The sequence below is a fragment of the Heloderma suspectum genome, chromosome 4 (assembly GCF_057233095.1).
Source record: "Heloderma suspectum isolate Gila_16-S chromosome 4, 16-S_ref, whole genome shotgun sequence".
Lineage (NCBI taxonomy): Eukaryota > Metazoa > Chordata > Lepidosauria > Squamata > Helodermatidae > Heloderma > Heloderma suspectum.
Window position 1 is genome coordinate 47,592,310 of NC_139461.1, and position 24,071 is coordinate 47,616,380.

At 40.8% G+C, this 24,071-nt stretch overlaps 1 protein-coding gene across 2 annotated transcripts in view; it reads left to right on the forward strand.

Annotated features, from left to right (window-relative positions):
* Positions 1 to 24,071, forward strand: part of MMP16 (matrix metallopeptidase 16) — a 274,133-nt gene that overhangs the window by 241,654 nt on the left and 8,408 nt on the right. For both annotated transcript variants that reach the window (XM_084848020.1, XM_084848019.1), the window contains 2 exons: positions 10,061 to 10,211; positions 22,059 to 22,174. In XM_084848020.1, coding sequence (XP_084704146.1) covers positions 10,061 to 10,211; positions 22,059 to 22,174 — 267 coding nt within the window. The remainder of the gene's footprint in view (positions 1 to 10,060; positions 10,212 to 22,058; positions 22,175 to 24,071) is intronic.

The following is a 24,071-nucleotide window of genomic DNA, read 5'->3' on the forward strand; positions in this document are numbered from 1 at the left end:
TAGGTTCCACAGTATCTTCCTCAGGTCTGAAGTAAGTCGTAGTAGTTGCTGTTGTGACCAAAGCTTGGAATACCAGCTTCTCTTTCTGTTTCCTTTTAGAGTAGTTGCTCCTTGTGAGAAGATATTTGAGTGGGATCCTGGTGGAGTTCTCAGATATAGCTGTAGTTGCATTTTTGGAAATGATGGCATTAGTTCTCAGTTGACCATAGTTGGCTGAGGCCTTGTATGGCTGCCACAGTTTCCTGGTGATTATCATGGATCATTCAGCAGGAAGTAGAACCACTAGAGTGGAGCTAGGAAAAAATATACCTCTGAGAATGGCAAACACAGGCTTGGAACAAAGCACATATTTTAAGATGTCACACTGTGGCATCATTCTAGAAAGACAATTAATATGGCACATGTGTTTGTCTTTTCTTGTTGTGTATTTATAATACTAGTAGTAAAAATGGTTTGCATTCTGCAAGCATATAAACCTGGCTGGCACTGGCAGCCCCCCAACCCTCCAAACTGAAGCTCATCTGAGCATGTGATGGGGCGAGGGGACAACTCCTGCATACATGTAGTCTATTCCATGTATAGTGTGGTTAGACTTGGCTTTTCCTATGCTAGATTGCTTGTAGAGTTTTCATGTAAGTCGTTTTAGTGGCAAAATGCAGGAATGTTCTGTTTTCAGACATTCCTAGTAATCAGGATACCTTGGACTACATATATGTAGGTGCTGTGGAAGTACCTTTATATTTGAGAGTATACCATGCCTGTTAATTCAAGATGGAAACATAAAACTGTCCTGTTTCAGGACATTGATCAATTACTAGTAATCAAGAGTCTCCTTTACGCATTACTGCGATGAGGGAACAATGAGAAAAGGTGAAGGGGCAAAGTGTATAGAAAGGGGCTTCAGGCCATCCCCCTGACACCATGCAACTCCCACCTCCATGCTGTCCATGCATAAGCATGAATGTCGCAGGCACTGAAGCCCTGATCATGCAGAGTTCCAGGACCCAGGAAAGACTATGCATATAGAGGTCTTTGTGTGTGGGCATTGTCACTTCAGACATCAGTGATAGGGGTTAGGGAGCCATGTATTGTTAGGGGTGAGGTCAGAGACATGGCCCAATGACTCCCTTCTCCACGATTTGCTCCTTCATGTGGATCATGCATGAAGGGGCCTAAAGTGTTTTGAAATAGGCATGTACCAGCTTCAAAATTAAATTATTTTTTTTTAAATTCAAAATTTCTAAAGGCAAAATTACAAATTCTACTAATTAAGTGAGTGAAGCTGAAGCACCTTTATAGTATGACAAAAGACACATTTGATTTTTCCTCCTTTCAAGGGGCCATTAGCTTAGATTCTGGATATTCCCTCACACTTGTTGATTGAGGGCAGAGTTCAAAGAAAACTGGAAATGGACTGGATGAAAGGAAGCAATCCCCTTTAATGCAACTCTACTTTTCCCTAGGTGTCTGAAACAGAAGTAAACAATCCTAGATCCCAATTCTGTGCACACTTATTTGGCAGTAATTTCCACTGAACTAAATGCCACTTCCTTCCAAGTAAACATGCAATGGATTGAGCTGCACATTTGCCTGATGTGGTGTCACATTTATTTTTTTATTTGTTTGTTTATTTCATTTCTATACCACCCAATAGCCAAAGCTCTCTGGGCAGTTCACAGAAATTAAAACCACAAGGTACAGCATAAAACAATATAAAATATAAAAGCTTAAAACTACAATGTAAAAGTACAAGCAGAACAGAACCGATTGCTTATGGAACGCTGCTGGCAGACACACATTGCAACAGGATTATAAAGATAAAAACATTTTTAATTTTATGAAAAGCCACATATGTATTCTCCAACTTCTTGTGTTTATAATGCTGTCTGAGAACCACAAGTTTCAATCATGTTTTATTGCCATGTAATAAAATTTCAGAGTAAAATGAGTCCGTGTAGCCATTTTTCTTTTAGATTTATCTAATCATTTTTCACCTCTCAAAAGCATGTTACCCTCTAATCCCTTGCTAGTAGATTATTGTTACTTCAAACCCTTAAGCAACTTTTAAAGACCCATTATTATTATAATATAATGAACATAATTTGTCAGCACATCCTTCTTAAGAAAGCTCCTTACATAACATAATAACAGCCATGAGGGATCAGACCAAAGGTCTATTTCGTCCAGCATTCTGTTCTTATGGTGGCCATGCTGGCAAAGAATGCTGGGAGCTGTAGGGCTTTTTTCTGTCTAAACATGCATAGGATTACACCCTAAGGGCACAATCCTATGGCTGCTAGTCAGCCCCTAGATGGCCATAGGATAAGGTCGGTTCCCAGAGAACCAACCCCCACCCCCTCCCATACCACCTCATAGGAAGTGCAGATCAGCACCGCGCTCTGCACTCATAAGAGCAGTGAAAATGGGGCATTTCCAGGGGGTGGGGCAGGCAGGTCGGAAATGCCGGTACGACACATTCTGTGTGGTTGTCTGGCCACTGCTTCCTGTGTTCCAAGGTCCCAAAGCTAGACAGCCGAAATTTGCTGTCTAGCCATGAAAGCCGGGCAGGGGGAGTGAGGAGGAGATCCGCTCCTCACTACTCCTCCCGCCCTGCACTGGATAGGCGGTTGCCCCCAGGCTCAGAGGCAACCGTCGATCCAGATAAGATTGCTCCCTCTGAGAGCTTAATTTTAGACAATGTGCTGTGACAGAATAAATTTCCTTTCTTTAGTACAGTCAACCCAGGCTTTATATCTTCCTTCTGTAAAATGAAGGCTTCATTTCATTCCAAAGTTTGGAAGGCTTTTGATTGCAAATATATGGTATTTTTGTGTTCCTTACATTTTGCATTGATATTTGAGTAAGGAAACCAATAAAACCAACAGCTCACTTGAAAGCGTATGGCCACAAAACCAAAAATCTTGTTGCACTTTCATATGCACTTAACCCTCTGCCTTATGAGTCAGAAAGTATAGAGGGGATTTTGGTAGGTAATATAAGATGAATAGCTCTTTAAAAGAGAGCAACATTATTTTATTTCATTTCATGGTGATTTTTCTGTTGGTTGGTAATAAGTAAATGCCAGAGAAGTCTGTAAATTCTTTTTTTTTTTAAGTGGCAGAAATACAAATTGTGAAGTTTTTCCTAGTCTGACAAGGAATTTAAGCAGTGCTAAAAGCTAACTGTCAAAGACATCTGCAGTGTTAAAAACTTGTGCCAACTGCCAAGCCAAATGCAGCAAAAGGAAAGTTTTTGTAAAATTCACACTACGGCTGCCATAACTTAAGACACTGCTCATCCCGCTGTTTGACAGTTTCATTTTGAAAGCTAAAATTTACTGGCAGGGTATGGGTGAAAGGCAGGTAATGTGGTCCACGTAGAAATCAGGGAAACTTTAAAGATGTGAGGCAAGACAAGAGTAGGAAAAAGGTGCGCTGAAAGCAAAACGTATCTGTAAATACAGATAAGATGAGTATGTGAATCAAGAGGAACCTTGTAGATAAGTGCAAGAAACAATAAACTTTAGCAGTCCAGCTGTTCACCTGTTCTATGTGTGCCAAAGGACAGTTTGAATAGTAAGTCTGGCCAGAAGGAACTTTTATTTGCATATATATTCACATACATGGTCTGCAACACTACTAAAGTTATTATATTGGGAGATAAGCATCTGTGCTTTCCACAAAAGAGTGGCTCTTAAAGGCCCTTGTATTCCCCTTTGTACAATCCTAAACACACTTGCTAGGAAGTAACACCCTATTGAACTCAGTCAGTGAGACTTCTATTCATGAGATTGTGGTGTAAATGTGTTAATATAATATGCTAAGAGAGTATCTGTTTATGATAAAACCCCGTTGCTGCTGACATGAACAAATTGCTGCTTACTAACTGGAGTCCCTGCCTAGTGGGTTATCAAGGCAGGTCTGTATGTAGGACGTTGTTTCATCTGTCATTTAGAGTGTTGTTGCCTGATTCAGAGTCACATAGGTTACAACCTGAGGGGTTTAGGAGAGCTTTGGCTTTTGGGCAGTATAGAAATGCAATCACTAAAAAATACACCTCCTTTTGAATGAATGTTGAAAACCTGTAACCACTCTTAAGACAGAAATATGAATATAACTAGGACTCTCCCTATTGCCACTAAAGCATTAGAAGGCCACAGCTGTTAAACAGCTGAGCACCTAACATGGAAAATATGGTATCAGACTTCTAGAAAGCATAGCTGTATAGCTTCCTAAGATCCATTGATCTGATAAGTGCCCCCCTTGGCCTGAACACTTCGGTGAACCTGTCATGGTGGGTTTCTTTAACACATATACTAATAGAAGACTTATTCTCTGAGGGCCTGCCCTTATGCAGCCAAACCGGCATCATCCATACACAAGAGGGAGGTATCAGCAGGCATGGAAGAACCCCAGGGTTTGAAGAAGTACAATCTTCTTTAAGAAAACACTCACCTGAGGGACCCCAAAAACAGTCTGATGAGTGGGCATGGAGTGCTGACTGACTGTTGTGGGAGTGGGATTGAATGGAGTATCCTGGAAAAAGCCATAGCTAGAACCTTGAACAAGAGTGCTCCACACGGTAACATTTTGTTGCGGGACCCACTTGTACCAGCTTGTTCCAGTGGTGCCCGATTGTGTGGTGACTGTGAAAGTCACCATGCAGATGTTAAGACCCAGCTTTTGAATTCTGTCTTTAGTGTTGACATAAGCATTCATTTGGGGTAGATAAGAGAGGGAATACTATTTTACATAGCAAGTCGTCCAGGTGCTCGACATCTCTCACACACATGTGTTACCTCATTAATCCATTTCAGAATTCTCTCAGGTAAGCCAGTCTTACTGGGCCCTTGGCAAATAGCAGCTTCTGGAAGGCATGACAGGGAGAGATAGAGTTACATTTATCTTCCCCACCCCACAGTTCTGAGGCTGCTCAGGTTTCCCTTCATGTGCAGGATAACAGTGGTATTGGCCTTTATTATTTCTGCTTTATGTATTTGTTTGTTTGTTTATTACATTTCTATACTGCCCAATAGCTGACGCGAATGAGTAGGGCTGAGGCTAAGAGATAGTGAGCTGTTTAACGAGTCATGGATAATCTGCTATTTGAACCAGGGAAACTTCCAGCTTATAGCTCATATGCTTAATAACTGTGCTTCTTCAAGTAAAAAATACTTTTGATGTTAATTTCTTTTTAACTATACATGCAGAATGCTTTAACCTTTTTTCTCACACTGATCCTCTTCATAGCCCTATGATGCATGCAGGGCATTAATGTTCCCATTTTACAGATCCGGTACTAAGGTTGTGGTAGGGATTTGCCCAATGCTATCTGATGAGTTCATTACAGGATGGATCCCAGACATTACCCCTCCCACATGAAGGCCTCCCCGCCATCTTAAAAAAATAATAAAACTAAAAGACATTCCGTGCAATTTTGCTGACTTGCACAGTAAACACAATGCAAATGTTATGACTCGTCTTGTGCAGCAGCCGCTTAACAAGGAAGGGGATGTCTGAACTGGCCCCACAGTTTTCTTACTTGACTTGAATTCCTTTTTGATCTATTCCTTATCTTCAATTCCTTTTTAGTATTCAGTTCTCAGTTTGAAAGCTTTCATTCAGTTTCCTCACCAAAACTCTTCTGAAACACGGTCCTCTATCCCTGACCTTATTCCACAGTTGAAATCCAGCTGCTTTCTCATATAACTTCTTGAGCCCGAAGAGACAGAAAATAAACTTTTCTCTAAAAGAAAATCTGCAGTCATATAAATCTTGAGTTTATTATATACAGTGTGTGCCACAAATAATGTTGACAGCTGTAGCAGAATAAGCCCATCATCTAGTACATGCATAATATATCTCCCTCAATCTGAAACCAGTAGAAATCTTGCACATAAATAATTACTGTTGCCCAACAGACTCAAGATAACATATAACAAGTTACCTTCTAGAATTTAAACTTGTTTAGACTTAAATAGAAAAGGAAAACATATCAGCTAAGTAGGGTTTGATAAGTGAGTATAACTATAATTCTGTTTCCCTGTGCAATGTTAGGTACTTTTGGTTTAGCAGCCATGCTTTACTTTTGTAATGTTTACATGTTTTAAGACAGGCCTGCACAACCTGCAGGCTACAAAGCAGAATGCAGCCCATTGTCATGACTGAAATCCAGCAGCAACCCAAATATGGACACAGAGGGCAAGTGTCCTGCCCTAGCTCAGGATGGGGATCCCAGGGGACACTTGGTGGTGCTAATGTCTGGAAAGGCCAGATCATGTCTGGCATGGCAAGGTCACATCCAATGAGGCTTGGTCACATCCAGTAAGATAAGGGTGGGCAACTTGTAGGCTAAAACATCGGGGGGGGGAGGGGACAGACATTGCTCACCTCTGCGGTAAGGCAAGGTCAGATTAGGCAATGCAGGTTCCCAATGGGCCAGGCCTCTCAGGACCTTGGACAGATCATGGGTAGAAATTCAACTTCAAGAAGCAGTGGTCTCAGCAACATGCAGAGGCCTTCTGAAGACTGGCAGGTCTAAAGCTTCTGCTAATGCTACCCTCTCTGAGGACCTGTCTGCTTCTTAAAGGGCCATTGTCTGATTCTGCAGGCACTGGCTCCTACAGAGTAGAGGCAGTGAAGCTTGGATTGGAGGGGTGTCCTCTGATACAAAAGTTGGACAGTCATTACCTGTGTAAAGCTAGGTTTTTGTATACAAGGAAGGAAAATGTAGAACTCTTGATGCATTGAAAGTTAATGGGATATTACTGGGAAGTGAGCTATAGACATGGTTCTTTGCACTGGACTGACTTGATGATTTGTTGGAAGTTTCTGTATTTTTTTAAATAAAGGTTCTGAAATGGGATATAAGGTATAAGAGTTTGTTTCAGAAATATTGTTTTACTTTTTCTATGAGCCCTGTTCAGGAATTAAGCCTGAGCAGGGTAGGTGAACACAATTAAGATGCATGGAGCTGTGCATGCTGGCTCTGCCTCCTACATTCCCAGATCTTGCCACATTGAGCCACAAGTTCTGAAGAGAGCCTCTACTCATGTTGGCTCAGATGCATGTAGAACTATCTGCATGATTAGAGACACTGCTTTGTCAGGATACCCGGTCGTGCAGAGAGTTCTACTCACAGTCAAGCGAATGTGCACAGTACCCCTTTTCAGGCTTCGCTGCTCAGTGTGGCAAGGTCAAGAACTGAGGGCGTGGGAATGGCACACACTGGGATGCAGGGGGCAGAGCCAGCATGCATGGTCAGTGCGGCAAGGCCCCTTACCTGTGTTTGCCTACCCTGTTTGGGCTTAACGCCTGAACATGGCTATGGCCTTTTGATAATTAGCTTTGTGTACTTTTATACAGGAGATGAGAGGTAATTTGTTTTGCATGTTAATTTATATAGATAGATAGATAGATAGATAGATAGATAGATAGATAGACAGACAGACAGATGATAGATAGATAGATAGATAGATAGATAGATAGATGGCACAATTCATCTAATTCAAGAACATTTAGGTCCTATTGACTTAAGTGGGAGGGATTTAAGCACCCACCTAAGGCTGCAGTCCTATACCCACTTACTTGGGAGTAGGCCCCATTGAACTCACTGGGACTTACTTCTGAGTAGACTTGTATAGGATTGTGTTGTAATCTCTTCCATTGTAATTTATGGGACTTGAAAATACTTAGCTTGGGATGGATATTTAATCAATCTTCTCCCTTCTCCCCCACTGTGTTTCTGTTTCACTGAAGGAACATTTTCTGGAACATGGTTGTGTTGCTAAGCTGCTTGTGATATGAGGGAAGGGATTATAGGCAGCCTTCTGTGTTTAGGCTGCTTCTCTGCATAAGGGGACTTGTTTCCCTCCCTGAGAATTGCAGCAAAGTAAAGCTATACTGTGATTTAAGATGCCACAAAATATTGTTGTTTTCCTTGTTTTTCTTTCCATCTTCCTCTTACAAACACCCAAGTTAAGCAGTGAGTTCCAAAGACAAAATATTGCTATGTCCTCAGTGAGGAGAGGATTGTAAACACACTCCATAGCGGGGTGATGATAGAATGATGGGAATGTTTTGTTGTTGTTTTTTGAGTATGAAGGATGTCTCTGGTACGTAGCAGCAAGTGAATGGCAAGCAGTGATTAAGAAGGTGATGAAAGCTTTACTCAGCAAACTCAGGATTGAAACTATATCTCATTTCCTAATTCAAAATGTGATACAAGGAAATGCTGTAACTAAATCACAAGATTCAGGCTAAAGAAACAAAACCTTTTCCCCCTATGCCCTCCTTCCCCACTGGCACCCTCCTTTTATTCTTTAAGACTTCCCTTATTTAGCACCACTGAGGGATTAAATGAAACAACTTTCCAGTTTTTCCATCACAGCAACTCTAGCACAGACCTGATCCTTGGTCTTTGGGGTGAAGTAAAGTTTCATTTTAAAATGTTTCAAGAAAACAGTGCCTAAGGGCCAATACGTGTTCACGACACAAGCCTGCCTGGATATTTTGTTAAGCACAAGGAAGAATACGGACCCCCATTTTTCTGCTTGTCAGTTGCTAAAGTGATAGGTGTAGAGAAAGGTATACAAGGGCATGCGCTTTCCTATTACCTTCTATGCCTAAGGGTGTCTTGCGGCATGTCTGTACTACAAACTGACATCCTTTTTCTAAGGAACTGCAGCATCAGCAGAGGCTTTGCATGGCAGTAGCTCAAGAGGCCTTCTAAACTTGGACATTTGGTCAAGGGCATTTCCAGATCTTACCGCAGGCAAAGCTTTTCATTCCATGGGATCTCATAACATGCTGCAGATTTCCAAATACAACAGGCCTGCACTACTCATGAGTAGTGATAGGTGAACTTATCCCAAATGAATTTGTTGTTTCCTCAGTAAGTAACAAATTCATCCATGTAATCTTGGACAAGGGTTCTCCTTTAATTCAAGACTCCATTCTCTGTATACAGGTTTTTGCACAGGCACAATACCAAACTACATCTTGAGATCTCTTGTTTGGCATCATGTAATGCATCATGATGTTCTGCGTCACAGTATGTACCCTTTCCTGCTTGGTTGTTTCAACTCTATATAATGTTTACTCACCACCACTGATCAGTATATGGAGGAGAATTATATGCATCACTATATGGAGATGCATACAGCCTACATGGGTTTTTCTTCAAACATGATTGGTTTGTGGAAAAAGTTCAAATGTCAACCTTTCCCTAAAGGGTTGCGGTGACATCATCATGTTTCCTCCTGCAAGAAAAAGGTTAAACCAACCAACTCAGCACATGCACAGAAATTGCAGAGTTTAGATTCAGACTCTGCATGCTTGAAAGATTGACATCTATTCTGAAATTAATAACAAATTCGTAAGACAGCATTCCAAGCTTGCTACAAAGGTGAGCATTATGAACACATGAGTTTCAACCAATGAGCTGACTAATTATGAAATTCAGTAGCACCACTATTCATGACCCAACGAGCCACTGGCCATGTACTGTGTCCTGGCCTTGCCCCCATCCCATTTTTGCAGTACCAGGCAAACAACATTTTGATCCCCTCTGTGGTCACAATGCGTCACTACTGTAGTCATGTCTTACTTGTGGGCTTCCCACAGGCAGCTGGCTGGCCGCTGTGTGAACAAAATACTGAACTAGATAAGGCATTGGTTTGATTCAGCATGGTTCTTTTTCTCTTCTTCATCACAGGTTCTGTAGGCCTGCTGTGTTTTGAAATCTGCATCCTAGTTAGGATGCCATGGAATGACAGCCCATGCAGGGACCAGTTGAACCTATTAGCTCTTCATCAGTTTATATATCGATGCCAGAAAATTCACATTTTTCTGTTTTCTAATATATTTAGCAAAGTTGAAAGGGGTATTTAATTATTTCTTGTCCCATCCAATTTTGTTTTTCTTAAATATTTCTTGGGAAGAATTCAGGGGAAAGTTAAACATGTTTGAAACCTAGTCAATTGTGCCTCTTGGATGCATTTAATCAATGGAGAATAGTTCAGAAAGCTAATGCAGATTTTTCTCCTTTTTTTTTTGCTCAGGTAACAAGTTCTGGGTCTTCAAGGACACCACTCTCCAACCAGGGTATCCTCACGATTTGATAACATTGGGCAGCGGGATTCCACCGCATGGTATTGATTCAGCAATTTGGTGGGAGGACGTTGGGAAAACCTACTTCTTCAAAGGAGATAGGTTGGTATATTCATCCTGAAAGGAACAGTCCAAATGTTACCTTCATGGCAGCTGTACATGACTGGTCATGTTCCTTTATTTTCAGGTGGTCCCATGATAAATGCAACTCACATGAAACATTAACTTTTATGTATGACTGTTTCACTTCATAGAATCCATTTCAGTGCTTTATTCATGCCCCCACCCCCTTACACAAGCTAAGACCTGTATCTTTTGTGTTGGGTCAACTGCTTTAAATCTTCTCTGTTGAGCATGGCATGTCTCTGAAGTTGCAGGTGCTTCTATGCAACTATCTTTTATTGTTTACTTAATAAACAGCCAGGAGTAAACAGCCAGGTGGTGGTGGGGTGTTAACACTAATACTGGCCAACCTTTAGAATTGCTGTGGAGGATTGTGCAGTTGCTAAAATGTATGAAATGGATTCTTTGCGTGAAGCAGCTCTTTTGCACCGATTACTTCAAAAATGAACAATGACGTTTGTTATGTATTGTTTAAACCTTAGTGCTCTTGAAATTAAACTGTTATGGAGCTTATAACAGCCTAGCAATGAAGTTCTGATAGAAAGGAGTGGGGGTCCCCTCCATTACCTGCTCCAGTTGCCTGCCCCCTTTCCACTTCCGTTTGCTGCTTAGTTTTGAACCCAGGAGCACAGGGGAAACAGTGGTAAAGAGGTGTTTGGTCCTTCTTCAGGAAGGTGCCTGTGTTTCTTCCTACTGGAGGAATACGAGCAGAGAGCAGAAAGGCCATGAGAAGTTGTGCTGTGGCCACATTGGGCAGTATCCAGTGGTGTCAGTCCACAAACTCAAATAGCACCAGCCAAGCTCTGCTGAATTTATGCTGCTCAAGTGGTTGTGCATTATGCTTGCACAATGGGTTGCACAAATGTAATGCACAATGGGTTGTACCGTGTGAAGGATTGTTGGTCTCACCCCAGCAACCCTGCAAGGTAGGCCAGGCCCAACTCAGCCACAAGTCTTCCCAAGATTACCCAGTAACTTCCCTCTCAGGCCAATAGGCACTGTATTTAGCACTGAAGTTGTACAGGACACACCACACCAACTGGAAATTGGATAAAAGTTTATTAGGGGAAAGGAACAAAGAGGAAGGGAAAGGGGAGAGGTGGTAGGTTGTACAGGTAATTACAAGCAAGTTACAATACGCAAAAGCTAGAAATGCCAACGACCATGGCACACACTCCCAGGAGCAAAACAATAAAGCTAGCTAGTCTGTCCTATACATACCAAAGTATGGGCCTCTCAGGATAGCCATCAAGCAGCAGCACACCCTAGTACCATCAGGACAAAAGAAGAGACACCCACCCCTTCTTTGCCCCCCTTTGTATTGCCCAGCCCTAGCATCTCTTGTCCGCAAGTGTAAGCACAAATGCAAGTTTAGTTGGATTCTCCTCTTGCACATAGTTCAGAACCTGATTTCTGCTAGCGCAGCATCATTTGGGCTAGTGGAATGTCACAGCTGGATACTGTCCATAGCCTGCAAATGTGACTCTCTGGCCTAGTTTGCATGCAACAATAACCCAGAATATTATCAGGAGTATCACAAGAGAGAGACTCAAACTTATCCGCCAAATATGGCACAGGCTGCGTGCACTTTTTCCAAACTATGCTGCTAGTTTTGTTTTCCTTTTTGAGCTGGAATTGCAGTGACTATATTATGAAGAGTGCCACAACCAATGTTACAAATGGAATCTTGGGAGAGGAAGTAGCAGCACCTTGATAGCTGAAACATACATTTAATTTCAGGCATGTTGCAATCAGCTTCGACTGTGAACAAAACCTGTCCATAAATTTTACCTCCTGTGGGTGCAAAGATTTGTTAATTTAAGTTTATTCTTGGGTCACAGTTTTCAACCTGCAGGCTCCTGGGACTATTTCAATGGCAGGCATCCCATTTCTGTGTTTGTGACTTACACTTTCTATAAACCGCATTCATGGTCATACTATACAATAGAGTTTGTTCCATGGGTGACTTCACCAAGTCAAGGTCTTCCTAAAAATACTATGAGCTGTGGCAAAAAAAAAAAAAAAATCCCAAAAAGAACAAACCCGGAGAGAACTATCAAAGGAAACTTCTGTTGATGGAAAGGTTGCTACTTAGAGTCGTAACAACCATAATGAGACTCAGCAGGGCATAAATGCAATACAGTATATAAGGAGAAGATCGAAGAACATGAGCCTTGCAGAGATAATTGAGCTATTACAGGATATTGACCACCAGTGGGAATAAGCCCATATCCCACTAAGCTTCTCAGTACATATTGTTTATATCACCTTTTTTCTTCTTAATGCAATGTTAGAGTTGAATTATCCTGCTGGTTTTAATTGCATGTATAAGCCTATTACAGTTTTCTTTCTGAATTGGGGACAACCCACTGTTGCTTCCTTAGTAGCAATGAGGTTGGCAGGCATGAAAGAGAAGGCGAGAGGTGATGCCAAAGTCAAAGGAAGAAAATAGTTTCCCTGCAAAGACGGTGAAAAAATACTGTAATCCTCTTGGGGAAAAAGTATGCCTGAGAAACTACAATGAGAATGTAGGCATAAATAAGGAAGTCCTGAAGTAGTATAAATAGAAGGTGCTACAATCATACTGGATAACTCTCTCTTGATTTTTATATTGGGCACAATCCACCTAGCATGTGTCTTGAATTAATCCCATGAAAGCGAGTAGGAATTGTTCAGTAAGACAGCTCCCATTAAATTTACTGGAATTGTGGAGGAGTCCATTCCAGAGGATTGTGTTTACACTTCTTTCAGATGTCTGTGATTTGCACCTGTCATTTAATGTTGTTCCTCCACCCCTCCTTACACTGCTGGCCCCACCTCCATGAGTTGGGTTGGATGTCTGCCCTAAAGACGCCTTTGCATGCACAGCCATTCACATGTCGGCTTCCACAATTGGGATCTCTGCCCCATTGGGAGTCCGTCGTGCGGAAGCCTACCCACCAGCAGCAACTTGTGCATACCTTCTTCAGATGTTCTGATGTGAAGATGTTCTTCAGATTTCTGCAGATGTTCAACCCAATGCCTGGATGTTCAGGGGCAGCACTAGTAGTGTCCCTAACGCAAGGGCAAAGTTACCCCAATCACATGGTACACTCTTCACATGATTCACACATGAAAGGGGCTATTGTGTATTGCACATTTACTGAGGGATTTTCTACATGAAGCACGTATTGTGCAATTGTCATTTTCATTTTCAGAAAATGAAAGTCTTGCCCAAATGAGGAAAACAAAAGGGAGCAGAAGCTTGCACAAAGGAGATGCAAGCAGACAATAAAAGTTGCAAAAAAGCATTGCGAGGAGCATATATTAAGAACAGCTTAATGTCTGTTCTAGATAAATTGGTTGAAAGCATCATTAAAGATAAATTTAGTGAGCATATAGAAGGACACGCCCTGCTGAAAAAGAATCAACACAGCTTCTGCAAAGATAAGCCTTGTCTCACTAACATTTTAGAGTTCTTTGAGAATGTCAGTAAACATGTACACATTGTTTACTTGGACTTCCAAAAGGCTTTTGACAAAAGCCCCCACCAAAGACCATTGAGCAAATTTAGCAGTCATGGAATAAGAGGAAAGGTCCTCTTATGGATCAGTAGCTGGTTAAAGAACATAAAGCAGAGAGTAGGAATAAATGGTAAATTCTCCCAATGGAGGGATGTAAATATCTGTATTGGATGTAAATAGGTATCTTTATTAGTCCCACAGGTATCTGTGTTAGGACCAATGTTTTTCAACTTGTTCAAGTGAAGTGAGTGAGCAGTGAAGTGGCCAAGTTTGCTGATGACACCAAATTATTAAGGGTGGTTAAAACAAAAAGGGATTGTGAAGAGCTCCAAAAGGATCTCGCCGAACTGGGAGAATGGGCACCTAAATGGCAAATGCGATTCAATGTAAGCTAGTGGTAAAGTGATGCACGTTGGGGCAAAAATCCCAACTTCAAGTATAACCTGATGGGATCTGAGCTAGCGGTGACCGAACAAGAAAGAGATCCTGGAGTTGTGGAGGACAGCTTAATGAAAATGTCGACCCAGTTTGCAGCTGCTGTAAAAAAGATGAACTTCATGTTAGGCATAATTAGGAAAGGAACTGAGAATAAAACTGCCAATATCATACTTATGGATGTTGGAGGAATCCGGTTTGGGGGTAGAGCTTGTCTAGTTTTTGCCAGCTCGGGCCCCCAGTCTCCAGTTCAGTTGCACAAAATACTGGGTATAAATATGTATGGAAATCATGATTTGTGCAAAATCAAAGCCATAAAGAGCGCAATTTCCACAAAATTGCAGGTGTAAATAGCCATTTACACCTGAAATTTTGTGGAAATATTATATCTATACTCTGTAAATATTCATACCCATGATTTTGCAGAAATCACACTTTGCACAAATGAAAAAGCTGAAAACCACAAGCTCGCCCAACTTCTAAAGAGCCCAATTCACACAAAATTTTAGGCATAAATAGCTATTTACACTTGCAATGTTATGCAAATTGTGCTATTTATGGCTGCGATAAATTGTGCTACTTATGGCTATTCAAATCTCAATTTCTGTAAATATTTGTACCTGAAATTTTGTGCAAATCACAGCTAGACTTAAAAAAGAAAGTCACAAGCTCTCACCCGCCACTCGTGGACCACATGGCGGCTCATCTCACATGCCCTCCAGGGTCAGGCAGCCGGTGGGAATCCATCGATCAGACAGCGAATATGACATTTGTGGGGTTTGCCCATCCCTAATCATACTGCCATTATATAAATCTATGGTGAGACCACCCTTAGAATACTGTGTGGAGTTCTGGTCACTGCACCTAAAAAAAGATATTGTAGAGCTGGAAAAAGTTCAGAAAAGGGCAACTAAAATTATCAAGGGATAATTTGCTGAAGCACCACCCCTATGAGGAAAGGTTACAACAACTGAGATAGTTTAGCTTGGAAAAAAAGGCAAGTAAGGGGAGACACAACAGAGGTCTACAAAATTATGCATGGTGTGGAAAATGTGGATAGGGAGACATTTTTCTCCCTCTCTCATAATACTTGAACTCAGGGTCATCCCATGAAGCCCATTGGTCAGAGATCTCAGACAGATATAAGGCAGTACTTCTTCACACAGCGTATAGTTAAACTATGGAATTCGCTATCACAACTTGTAGTAGGAGCCACCAGTTTGGATGGCTTTAAAAGTGGGTTAGACAAATTCATGGAGGAAAGGCTATCAATGGCTACTAGTCCTGAGGACTATGTGCTACCTCCAGTATCAAAGCCAATATGTCTATGTACACCAGATGCTGGGGAACATAGGCGGGAGTGTGCTGTTGCACTTGTGTCCTGCTTGTGGGTTCCTGGTCGACAGCTGGTTGGCCACTGTGTGAACAGGACGCTGGACTACACGGACCCTTGGTCAGATCCAGCATGGCTCTTCTTATGTTCTTATATTAGTAATTGAGAAAGTGAAAGAAAGTGCAAGCCTCTTCTGTATTTGTGCTATTCCGCTATACTGCAGTGCCACCTAGAAGTTATGTAGCAGAGAAGCAGGAAAGGAAACACTCTTCATGCAGTGCTCAGATCTACATTCTGTGTCAAAAGCAAAAGTAGATACAACCAATTAACAGTCTCATGTAGAAAATCTCCTAGTGTAGGATTAAAATAAATTTTATTATTATTATTTTATTATTATTTATTACATTTCTACACCGCCCAATAGCTGGTGCTCTCTGGGCGGTTTACAAAGGTTAAAAACATTAAAATACAATATATGGAGATTAAAAACCATTTACATAAAGATCGCATAAACAGACAATATACACAAAAGAAACATATGTCTAACACAACAATCTCAAAAGCAAACAACCATAACCCTGAGAAATTCCAGGATCGATTAAAACTTATCATATGCTTCCAAATGTCTGGGTGAAGAGAAAGGTCTTAACCTGGCACTGAAAAGATAACAATGTTGGCACCAAGCAGGCCTCATCGGGAATTTGGGGGCCACCACCAAAAAGGCCCTCTCCCTTGTCGCCGTCCTCCAAGCTTCCCTCGGTGTAGGCAGCTGGAGGAGGGCCTTATATGTTGAGCGTAGTGTATGGGTAGGTTAATGTCGGGAGAGGTGCTCCATCACGTATTGCAATTTTCAATTGCAATTCCACAAGGATTTTTCTTGCTTTGATAAATTTTCCCTCAGTTTGCGTTTTATGTGTCATACACACACATGCTCACACACACACACAAAGGAAGAGTTTATCAAATCAAGGAAAAGGTTTGTGGAACTATGGAATTTGTTTGTGGAATTGTAGTTGAAAAGGGCCATTTAATTCTACACAGACACACGCACACATCTGTAATTTCTGATGCTTGGTTGTAACCTGGAGTGGGGTTTTTTTATTGACTGTGAAAATGTTGTAGACTGTGGTTTTATTCTTGACTTTTATTGTTGTTTTTATTGTTTTTATGTTTTTATTGCTTTTAATATTTTAACTGTTTTTATGTATTTTATTGCTGTAAGCCGCCTTGGGAGACCTTCTTCCCTGAATGGAGGCCAAGAAATGTTTTAAATAAATCGGAAGACCACTCATCCTTTTCTCACCTACCATAAAAAAATGAAGAAAAGGAGTTTTACTCATGCCTGTTTCTCTAATAACTCTTTTGTTTTGAAACTTCACACATAATTTCAGGTTTAATCTTTAAAAAAAAGTTCAACAACAAAGTATCTTTGGCATGTTCAGTACAAGTCCCCTTCTCTTCTTTTTAGGTGTCTGTGAATTTATTTCAATGTGTTGCTGTTAAATATGTTAATTTGCAGCATTTTGTCATGTTAATGTCTGCTGTTATTGTTGCTTTTAGTATTGTTTTATGGCAGCCTCCTATTAAACAACTCACCTGGTCGCCATAGGTGACAAGAAATCCCATGCAGGCAAGTGAGCGATTTGGCAGAGGAGGGATGGGTGTTTGCACTAAATGTGCAAGAAGATTGATTTGCCTCTCTTCCACCAACCTGCTGTGTTTTGCAGCAGGCGGATGGATCACTCCATCCCTCCACTATCCCTCTGAGTTAGAAGGCAGCTTTTTTTTCTCTCTAGCCTGCTGAGAAGCAAATTTTTATTTTCCCAGGCTTTTTTTTTTAAAAAAAGCTTTTTAACTTTAGCTGAAGTGTTTTATTTGGATGTTGGGGGTTACTAAGAGTCACTGGGTTTTTCTTCTTTTAATGCTTTAGGGTTTGTTTTTTTGTTTGTTTGTTTTAAAACATTTAATTTTAAGCTGCCCTGATAGTGCAAGAGTAGAATGCAAACCTAAATAAAATATTATAACGAAATAAATACGTCACCTGCACTGTAGGTTGTCGGTGGAGAAAATAGCAGGCTAGCATAAGAAATGGCTGGCTAATAACTTTTGTGGGCTTATTTACAAGGCTGTTTTATAGTTTATTTTTATAGTACTGTTTATCTTTGATAACATTTTTATTGTTGTATTTTTTTTTAAAAAAAGCAAGCTGTTTTGAGTGGGTTTTTAAAAACAGATAGAACGCAGTTTAAATGATGATGATGATGAATAACCAACGAAAGAGTGGACTTACGCTTCTTGAACAGCACCTTCCATAACACATGCCAGCCCATTTTTGAATGAGATTGGGAGCATCGCTTCTTGTATAGCATGGCTGGAGCTGGGAGTTGGGCAGCCTGCTGTTGAAAGAAACAAAATCCCAAATCTTTTGGTGCACCTTAAGTATTTGTTTGGATTTCTGCCTAAGGCTAAAGCTGAAGCACAGTCCCAAGATGTACAACTGTGTTGCACTATAGAAGAACACACAAACAGTGGTATGTGTGGAGTTGCACACTTACAACATCTTGAGGTTGTAGTCACTGGGGTGTTTTGGATATGACACTAAACCATATGAAAATGAGCCGTGCTTCCCGCTGGGCTTGCATATTTTCCCTCCTCCTCTGCCATGGCCATGAAGAGGAACTCAGAAGATTTCATTTCCATTTTTTTATTAACCACAGCTTGTCATGTCACCAAATTCAGAGAAACTTGATTGATTTTAATTTTGGTTAGTGGAAACAAGCCAACTTCAAAATATAATTTATGAAGCTGGCTTGTTTTCACTAACCATAGTTAAGATAAATGACAACCCACTCCAGTATTCTTGCCAAGAAAACTCCATGGAACGTATCACAAGGCTAAAAGAGATGACGCCGGAAGATGAGCCCCTCAGGTCGGAAGGTGTCCAATATACTACTGGGGAAGAGCAGAGGGAATTTCCAAGTAGCGCCAGAAAGAGTGAAGCAACTAGGCCAAAGCCGAAAGGACACTCAGCTGTGGATGTGTCTGGTGGTGAAAACAAAGTCCGATGCTGTAAAGAACAATATTGTTTAGGAACCTGGAATGTCAGATCAATGAATCAAGGTAAGCTGGAGGTGGTCAAACATGAGATGGCAAGATTGAACATCGACATCTTGGGAATCAGCGAACTAAAATGGACAAGCATGGGCGAATTTAATTCAGGTGACCATTATATCTACTACTGTGGGCAAGAATCCCTTAGAAGAAATGGAGTAGCACTCATAGTCAATAAAACGGTGAGAAAAGCAGTACTGGGGCACAATCTCAAAAATGATAGAATGATCTCAGTACGAATCCAAGGCAAACCATTCGACATCACAGTAATTCAAGTCTATGCCCCAACCACTGAGGCCGAAGAAGCTGAGGTTGATCAGTTCTATGACGACCTACAACACCTTCTAGAACTAACACCAAAAAAAGATGTCCTTTTCATCATAGGGGATTGGAATGCCAAAGTAGGAAGTCAAGAAATCACCGGGATAACAGGCAAGCATGGCCTTGGTGTACAGAATGAAGCAGGACAAAAGCTAATAGAGTTTTGCCAAGAGAACACGCTGATCATAGCAAACACTCTTTTCCAACAGCACAAGAGGTGACTCTACACATGGACATCACCAGATGGTCAATATCGGAATCAGATTGATTATGTCCTTTGCAGCCAAAGATGGAGAAGCTCTATACAGTCAGTAAAAACAAGACCTGGAGCTGACTGTGGCTCAGATCGTGAGCTGCTTCTTGCAAAATTTCGGCTAAAATTGAAGAATGTAGGGAAAACCACTAAACCGTACAGGTATGACCTAAATCATATCCCTTATGAATACACAGTGGAGGTGATGAATAGATTTAACGGATTAGACCTGATAGACAGAGCACCTGAGGAACTATGGACGGAGGTCCATAACATTGTTCAGGAGGCAGCAACTCAATCCATCCCAAAGAAAAAGAAATGCAAGAAAGCAAAGTGGCTGTCTAATGAGGCTTTACAAGTAGCTGAGGAAAGAAGGGAAGTGAAAGGCAAGGGAGAAAGGGGAAGATATATCCAACTGAATGCAGAGTTCCAGAGAATAGCAAGGAGAGACAAAAAGGCCTTCTTAAATGAACAATGCAAAGAAATCGAGGAAAACAATAGAATGGGAAAGACTAGAGATCTTTTCAAGAAAATCGGAGATCTCAAGGGAATGTTTTGTGCAAAGATGGGCATGATAAAGGACAAAGAAGGTAGGGACCTAACAGAAGCAGATGAGATTAAGAAGAGGTGGCAAGAATACACAGAAGAACTATACAGGAAAGATCTGAGTGTCCCTGATAGCCATGATAGTGCGGTCACTGAACTTGAGCTGGACATCCTAGAGAGTGTAGTCAAGTGGGCCTTAGGAAGCATTACTAACAACAAAGCTAGTGGAGATGACAGTATTCCAGCTGAGCTATTTAAGATCCTAAAAGATGATGCTGTTAAAGTGCTGCACTCAATATGCCAACAAATTTGGAACACTCAGCAGTGGCCACAAGACTGGAAAAGGTCAGGTTACATTCCAGTTCCAAAGAAGGGCAATGCCACAGAGTGTTCAAACTACCGTACAATTGCACTCATTTCACATGCCAGCAAGGTGATGCTCAAAATCCTACAAGCTAGGCTTCAGCAGTATGTGAACTGAGAACTACCAGAAGTACAAGCGGGGTTTCGAAGAGGCAGAGGAACTAGAGATCAAATCGCCAACATTCACTGGATCATAGAGAAAGCAAGAGAATTCCAGAAAAACATCTATTTCTGCTTCATTGACTAAGGCTGTATATTGTCACCCTGCTTATTTAATTTATATGCAGAGTACATCATGAGAAACGCCGGGTTGGATGAATCACAGGTCGGAATTAAGATTGCCGGGAGAATCATCAACAACCTCAGATATGCAGACGATACCACCCTAATGGCAGAAAGCGAAGAGGATCAAAAGAGCCTCTTGTTGAGGGTGAAAGAGGAGAGTGCAAAATCTGGTTGAAATTCATCATTAAAAAAACTAAGATCATGGCATCTGGCCCCATCACTTCTTGGCATATAGAAGGGGAAGAAATGGAAGCAGTGACAGATTTTATTTTCTTGGGCTCCAAGATCACCGCAGACGGTGACTGTAGCCATGAAATTAAAAGACGCTTGCTCCTTGGGAGGAAAGCTATGGCAAACCTAGGCAGCATAGTAAGAAGCAGAGGCATCACCTTGCCGACAAAGGTCCATCTAATCAAAGCTATGGTTTTCCCAGTAGTAATGTATGGCTGTGAGAGCTGGACTATAAGGAAGGTTGAGCCTTTCAATCAAAAAGAATTGATGCTTTCGACCTGTGGTGCTGGAGAAGACTCTTACGAGTCCCCTGGACTGCAAGGAGGTCAAATCAGTCCATCCTAAAGGAAATCAACCCTGACTGCTCATTGGAAGGACAGATACTGAAAGTGAAGCTCAAATATTTTGGCCACCTAATGTGAAGAGAAAACTCCCTGGAAAAGACTCTGATGCTGGGAAAGATTGATGGGAAAAGGAGAAGGGGACAGCAGAGGATGAGATGGCTAGATAGCATCACCGATGCAATGAATATGAACTTGAGCACACTCCAGGAGAGAGCGGAGGACAGGAAGGCCTGGCGTGCTATGGTCCATGGTGTCACGAAGAGTCGGACACGACTTAACAACTGAACAACAAGGGCGGTTAATCTAAAACTGAATTAGTAACTTCCTATCTCCTCCTAATGTCCATGCCGGAGAAGGAGGGAGAGGCTAGGTTCATTCTCATAGTATTAAACCATGATTTAACTTTACATCCAAATACAGCCACTGTGTTTCTTATTGGTCTGAATATTAGTTCAGTATGCTCACTGTGCAATTCTATGTATGTTTATTCAGAAGTGAATTCCACTGTGTTCATTGGGGCTTACTCCTAGGTGAGTGTACATAGGATTGCAGCCTAAGTTACTTTGAACTTTTGTGCTGTGATTTTATTTTTATTTTTTACTAATATTTCTTTGTAACCTGATGTATATACAGAATTCAGCATCTTGAATTATTTAATACATATTGCATGGCTGGGTAACCAAAGACTCCTGTAATGTGTGCATAAAAGAGGAGTTAAGATTGTTGTGGGAACCTTAACTCAGAGTTTACTGGCTTGTGTGTGATTAAAACCTTGACTGAAATATTACTATAGATCCTTGCACATAACATATCTCCTTGTGTGGCTGTGTAGAACCCCTAAGCATCAGAATTGTCCTGATTATTCAAAAGGTGCTTGTGGATTTGGTTCTCAAACTAGATGAATCATTTATCTTTTGTGTGCTTACTGGGATCAGCTGTCCAATTAGCAAGCAGATTAAATGTCTTTGTTACCTGTGAGTATTTCTTAAGTAGGAAGGATCTGGTTGCCCCCATTTTATCATTTTACACAGTACTTCTTTTCAGACACTGAAAATAGCTATTTGTAAATTCAGATTTTAACTTCATATTTTTCTTTCTTAGGTACTGGAGGTACAGTGAAGATATGAGAACTATGGATGCTGGTTACCCCAAACCAATCACAATCTGGAAAGGTATCCCAGAATCACCTCAGGGAGCATTTGTCCACAAAGAAAATGGTATGTGGTTTCTTGTGAATGTTATATTCTTAAAGAAACAAAAAAACCTCTTCTGATCTGCATATCATTTTTTAAGTACCTCATTTATCCAAACTGTGCTTTTCTATCTAAATGTACATTTCTTTGTAGCCCCGTGTCAGTACAGTTATCAGTAAAGAGATACATTCATATTCCTGATCTTTGGAATGTTATAGCTGCACTCAAGGACCTTTGAGTAAATGGGGCAGTATTAGAACTCAGTTCAAATCACATATTTTAATCCCATGACTGCGAATCTCTTTTTCTTTATTCAAACTCAAGGCAGGGTTCCCTAGTTGGATTGGGGCTCTGACAGAGGGAAAGGATTTCAAACCTCCTTTTTCTCCATGCCATTTCCCCACTGAAATTCCCCCAAGCTGCTTTTTGTCCCAAGCAATCTGTTCAAATTTCTATGGGCCTTATAAAAGTTGTCTTATTTACTGTTGAATGTTTGCTTTAGTACACTCAATTGCAGGCTGGGTTAGTGAGAGAATCCTCACACAATCTATTGTCACAAGACCATTGCTAATTAAATTAAAATAAAATGGTAGACCATTGTCTCAGGGGTCTTGGACCTAAGATTACATCAGAGCTAAATAACATATTGCAAGGGTGTAGCTGAAATATATTGTACATTTCAGTAAAGACCATAACCCTTGGAATATTGGGAAGCACCATGCACTTTTGATTTTGATATCTTGCGCCTCATATTCTTGATGATGAAGGCCTCTATTGCATGTATATTAATTATTGCCCTTGGGCTGTTAGCAATTGGATGGTGTGGTCTTCAGTCACAAGAGTTTTTGATGCCTTTGAGAACAAAATAAAGAGATGTGATTGCAACCAGTTTCAGTTGCTGGTGCCTCCAGCACTGCACATGTGATTGATTTATCAGAGATTTGGAGTTTTTTGTTTGTTTTTTCTTTCTCTTCCCCCACAGCATCTCTAGTGCTATCCTATTTTCATTTCCCTGTAAAGGATATATTCCCCTTGTTAAGAGTTGTTATTCCTTCCTTTGGCTCAAATAACTAATTACAGAAAACTTTTTCTTCTCAGGAATACACTTAATCACTTCCTTGCTTTAAGTCTGTTTCATCCATCAATAGAAGCCCTTTCCTGAACTGGGCATTTTGGCAGAATAATGTTTTGTTTCCTTTTTTGCAACAGGAAAGTAGTTCAGGCAACATGATATTCTTACATAAATATATTACCATCAAAAACTAGGTTTTTTTTGTGCACATATATATTTATATGCCTTCATATACACTTGTATTAATATAACTCAGTGTATATATCTGCATATGAGTATCCCATTGATTGTTGGGATGGAGTGCAATTTTTAAAGAAAAAATAGACACAACATGGAATGTTGTTCTTTTTCTGTAATCTGTGAAGTGGCCCTTGGGTCACACTGAACACCACAGGTTTTTGGTTACTAAAATAATGGCAAAGAAACATGAGATCTTGGTGGACAATGAAATTAAAGAGAAGCTGTCTTTGGCTTTGCATTTTTGTTGTTCTTTGTCTTCAAGGCTAAATGTAAGAAATCTTTTGGGTTCTCAGAGGAGGAAAAATAAGTAGTATTGAAGGTTGCTTGGTGAAGCCTGCAGGAACAGTGCTGTGAATTGTTCCCCAAAGTCAAGATCACTGCATGGCTCAATTGGTGATTGCATCAAGAGACAATGAAACAAGCAAGGATACAAATGAGAAACACCACAACCTACTTTCAGAGAACTCTGATTAAATTTTCCCTGAAACCATTTCCCTTCTGCTCTTCAGATAAAGATTCGACTTGAAATTGTACCAGATTGCTTTAGGGGGAAAACTTCAGAGGAGCTGCTTCCAATTAAACAACATCTTAAATTAATACAGCGCTAAT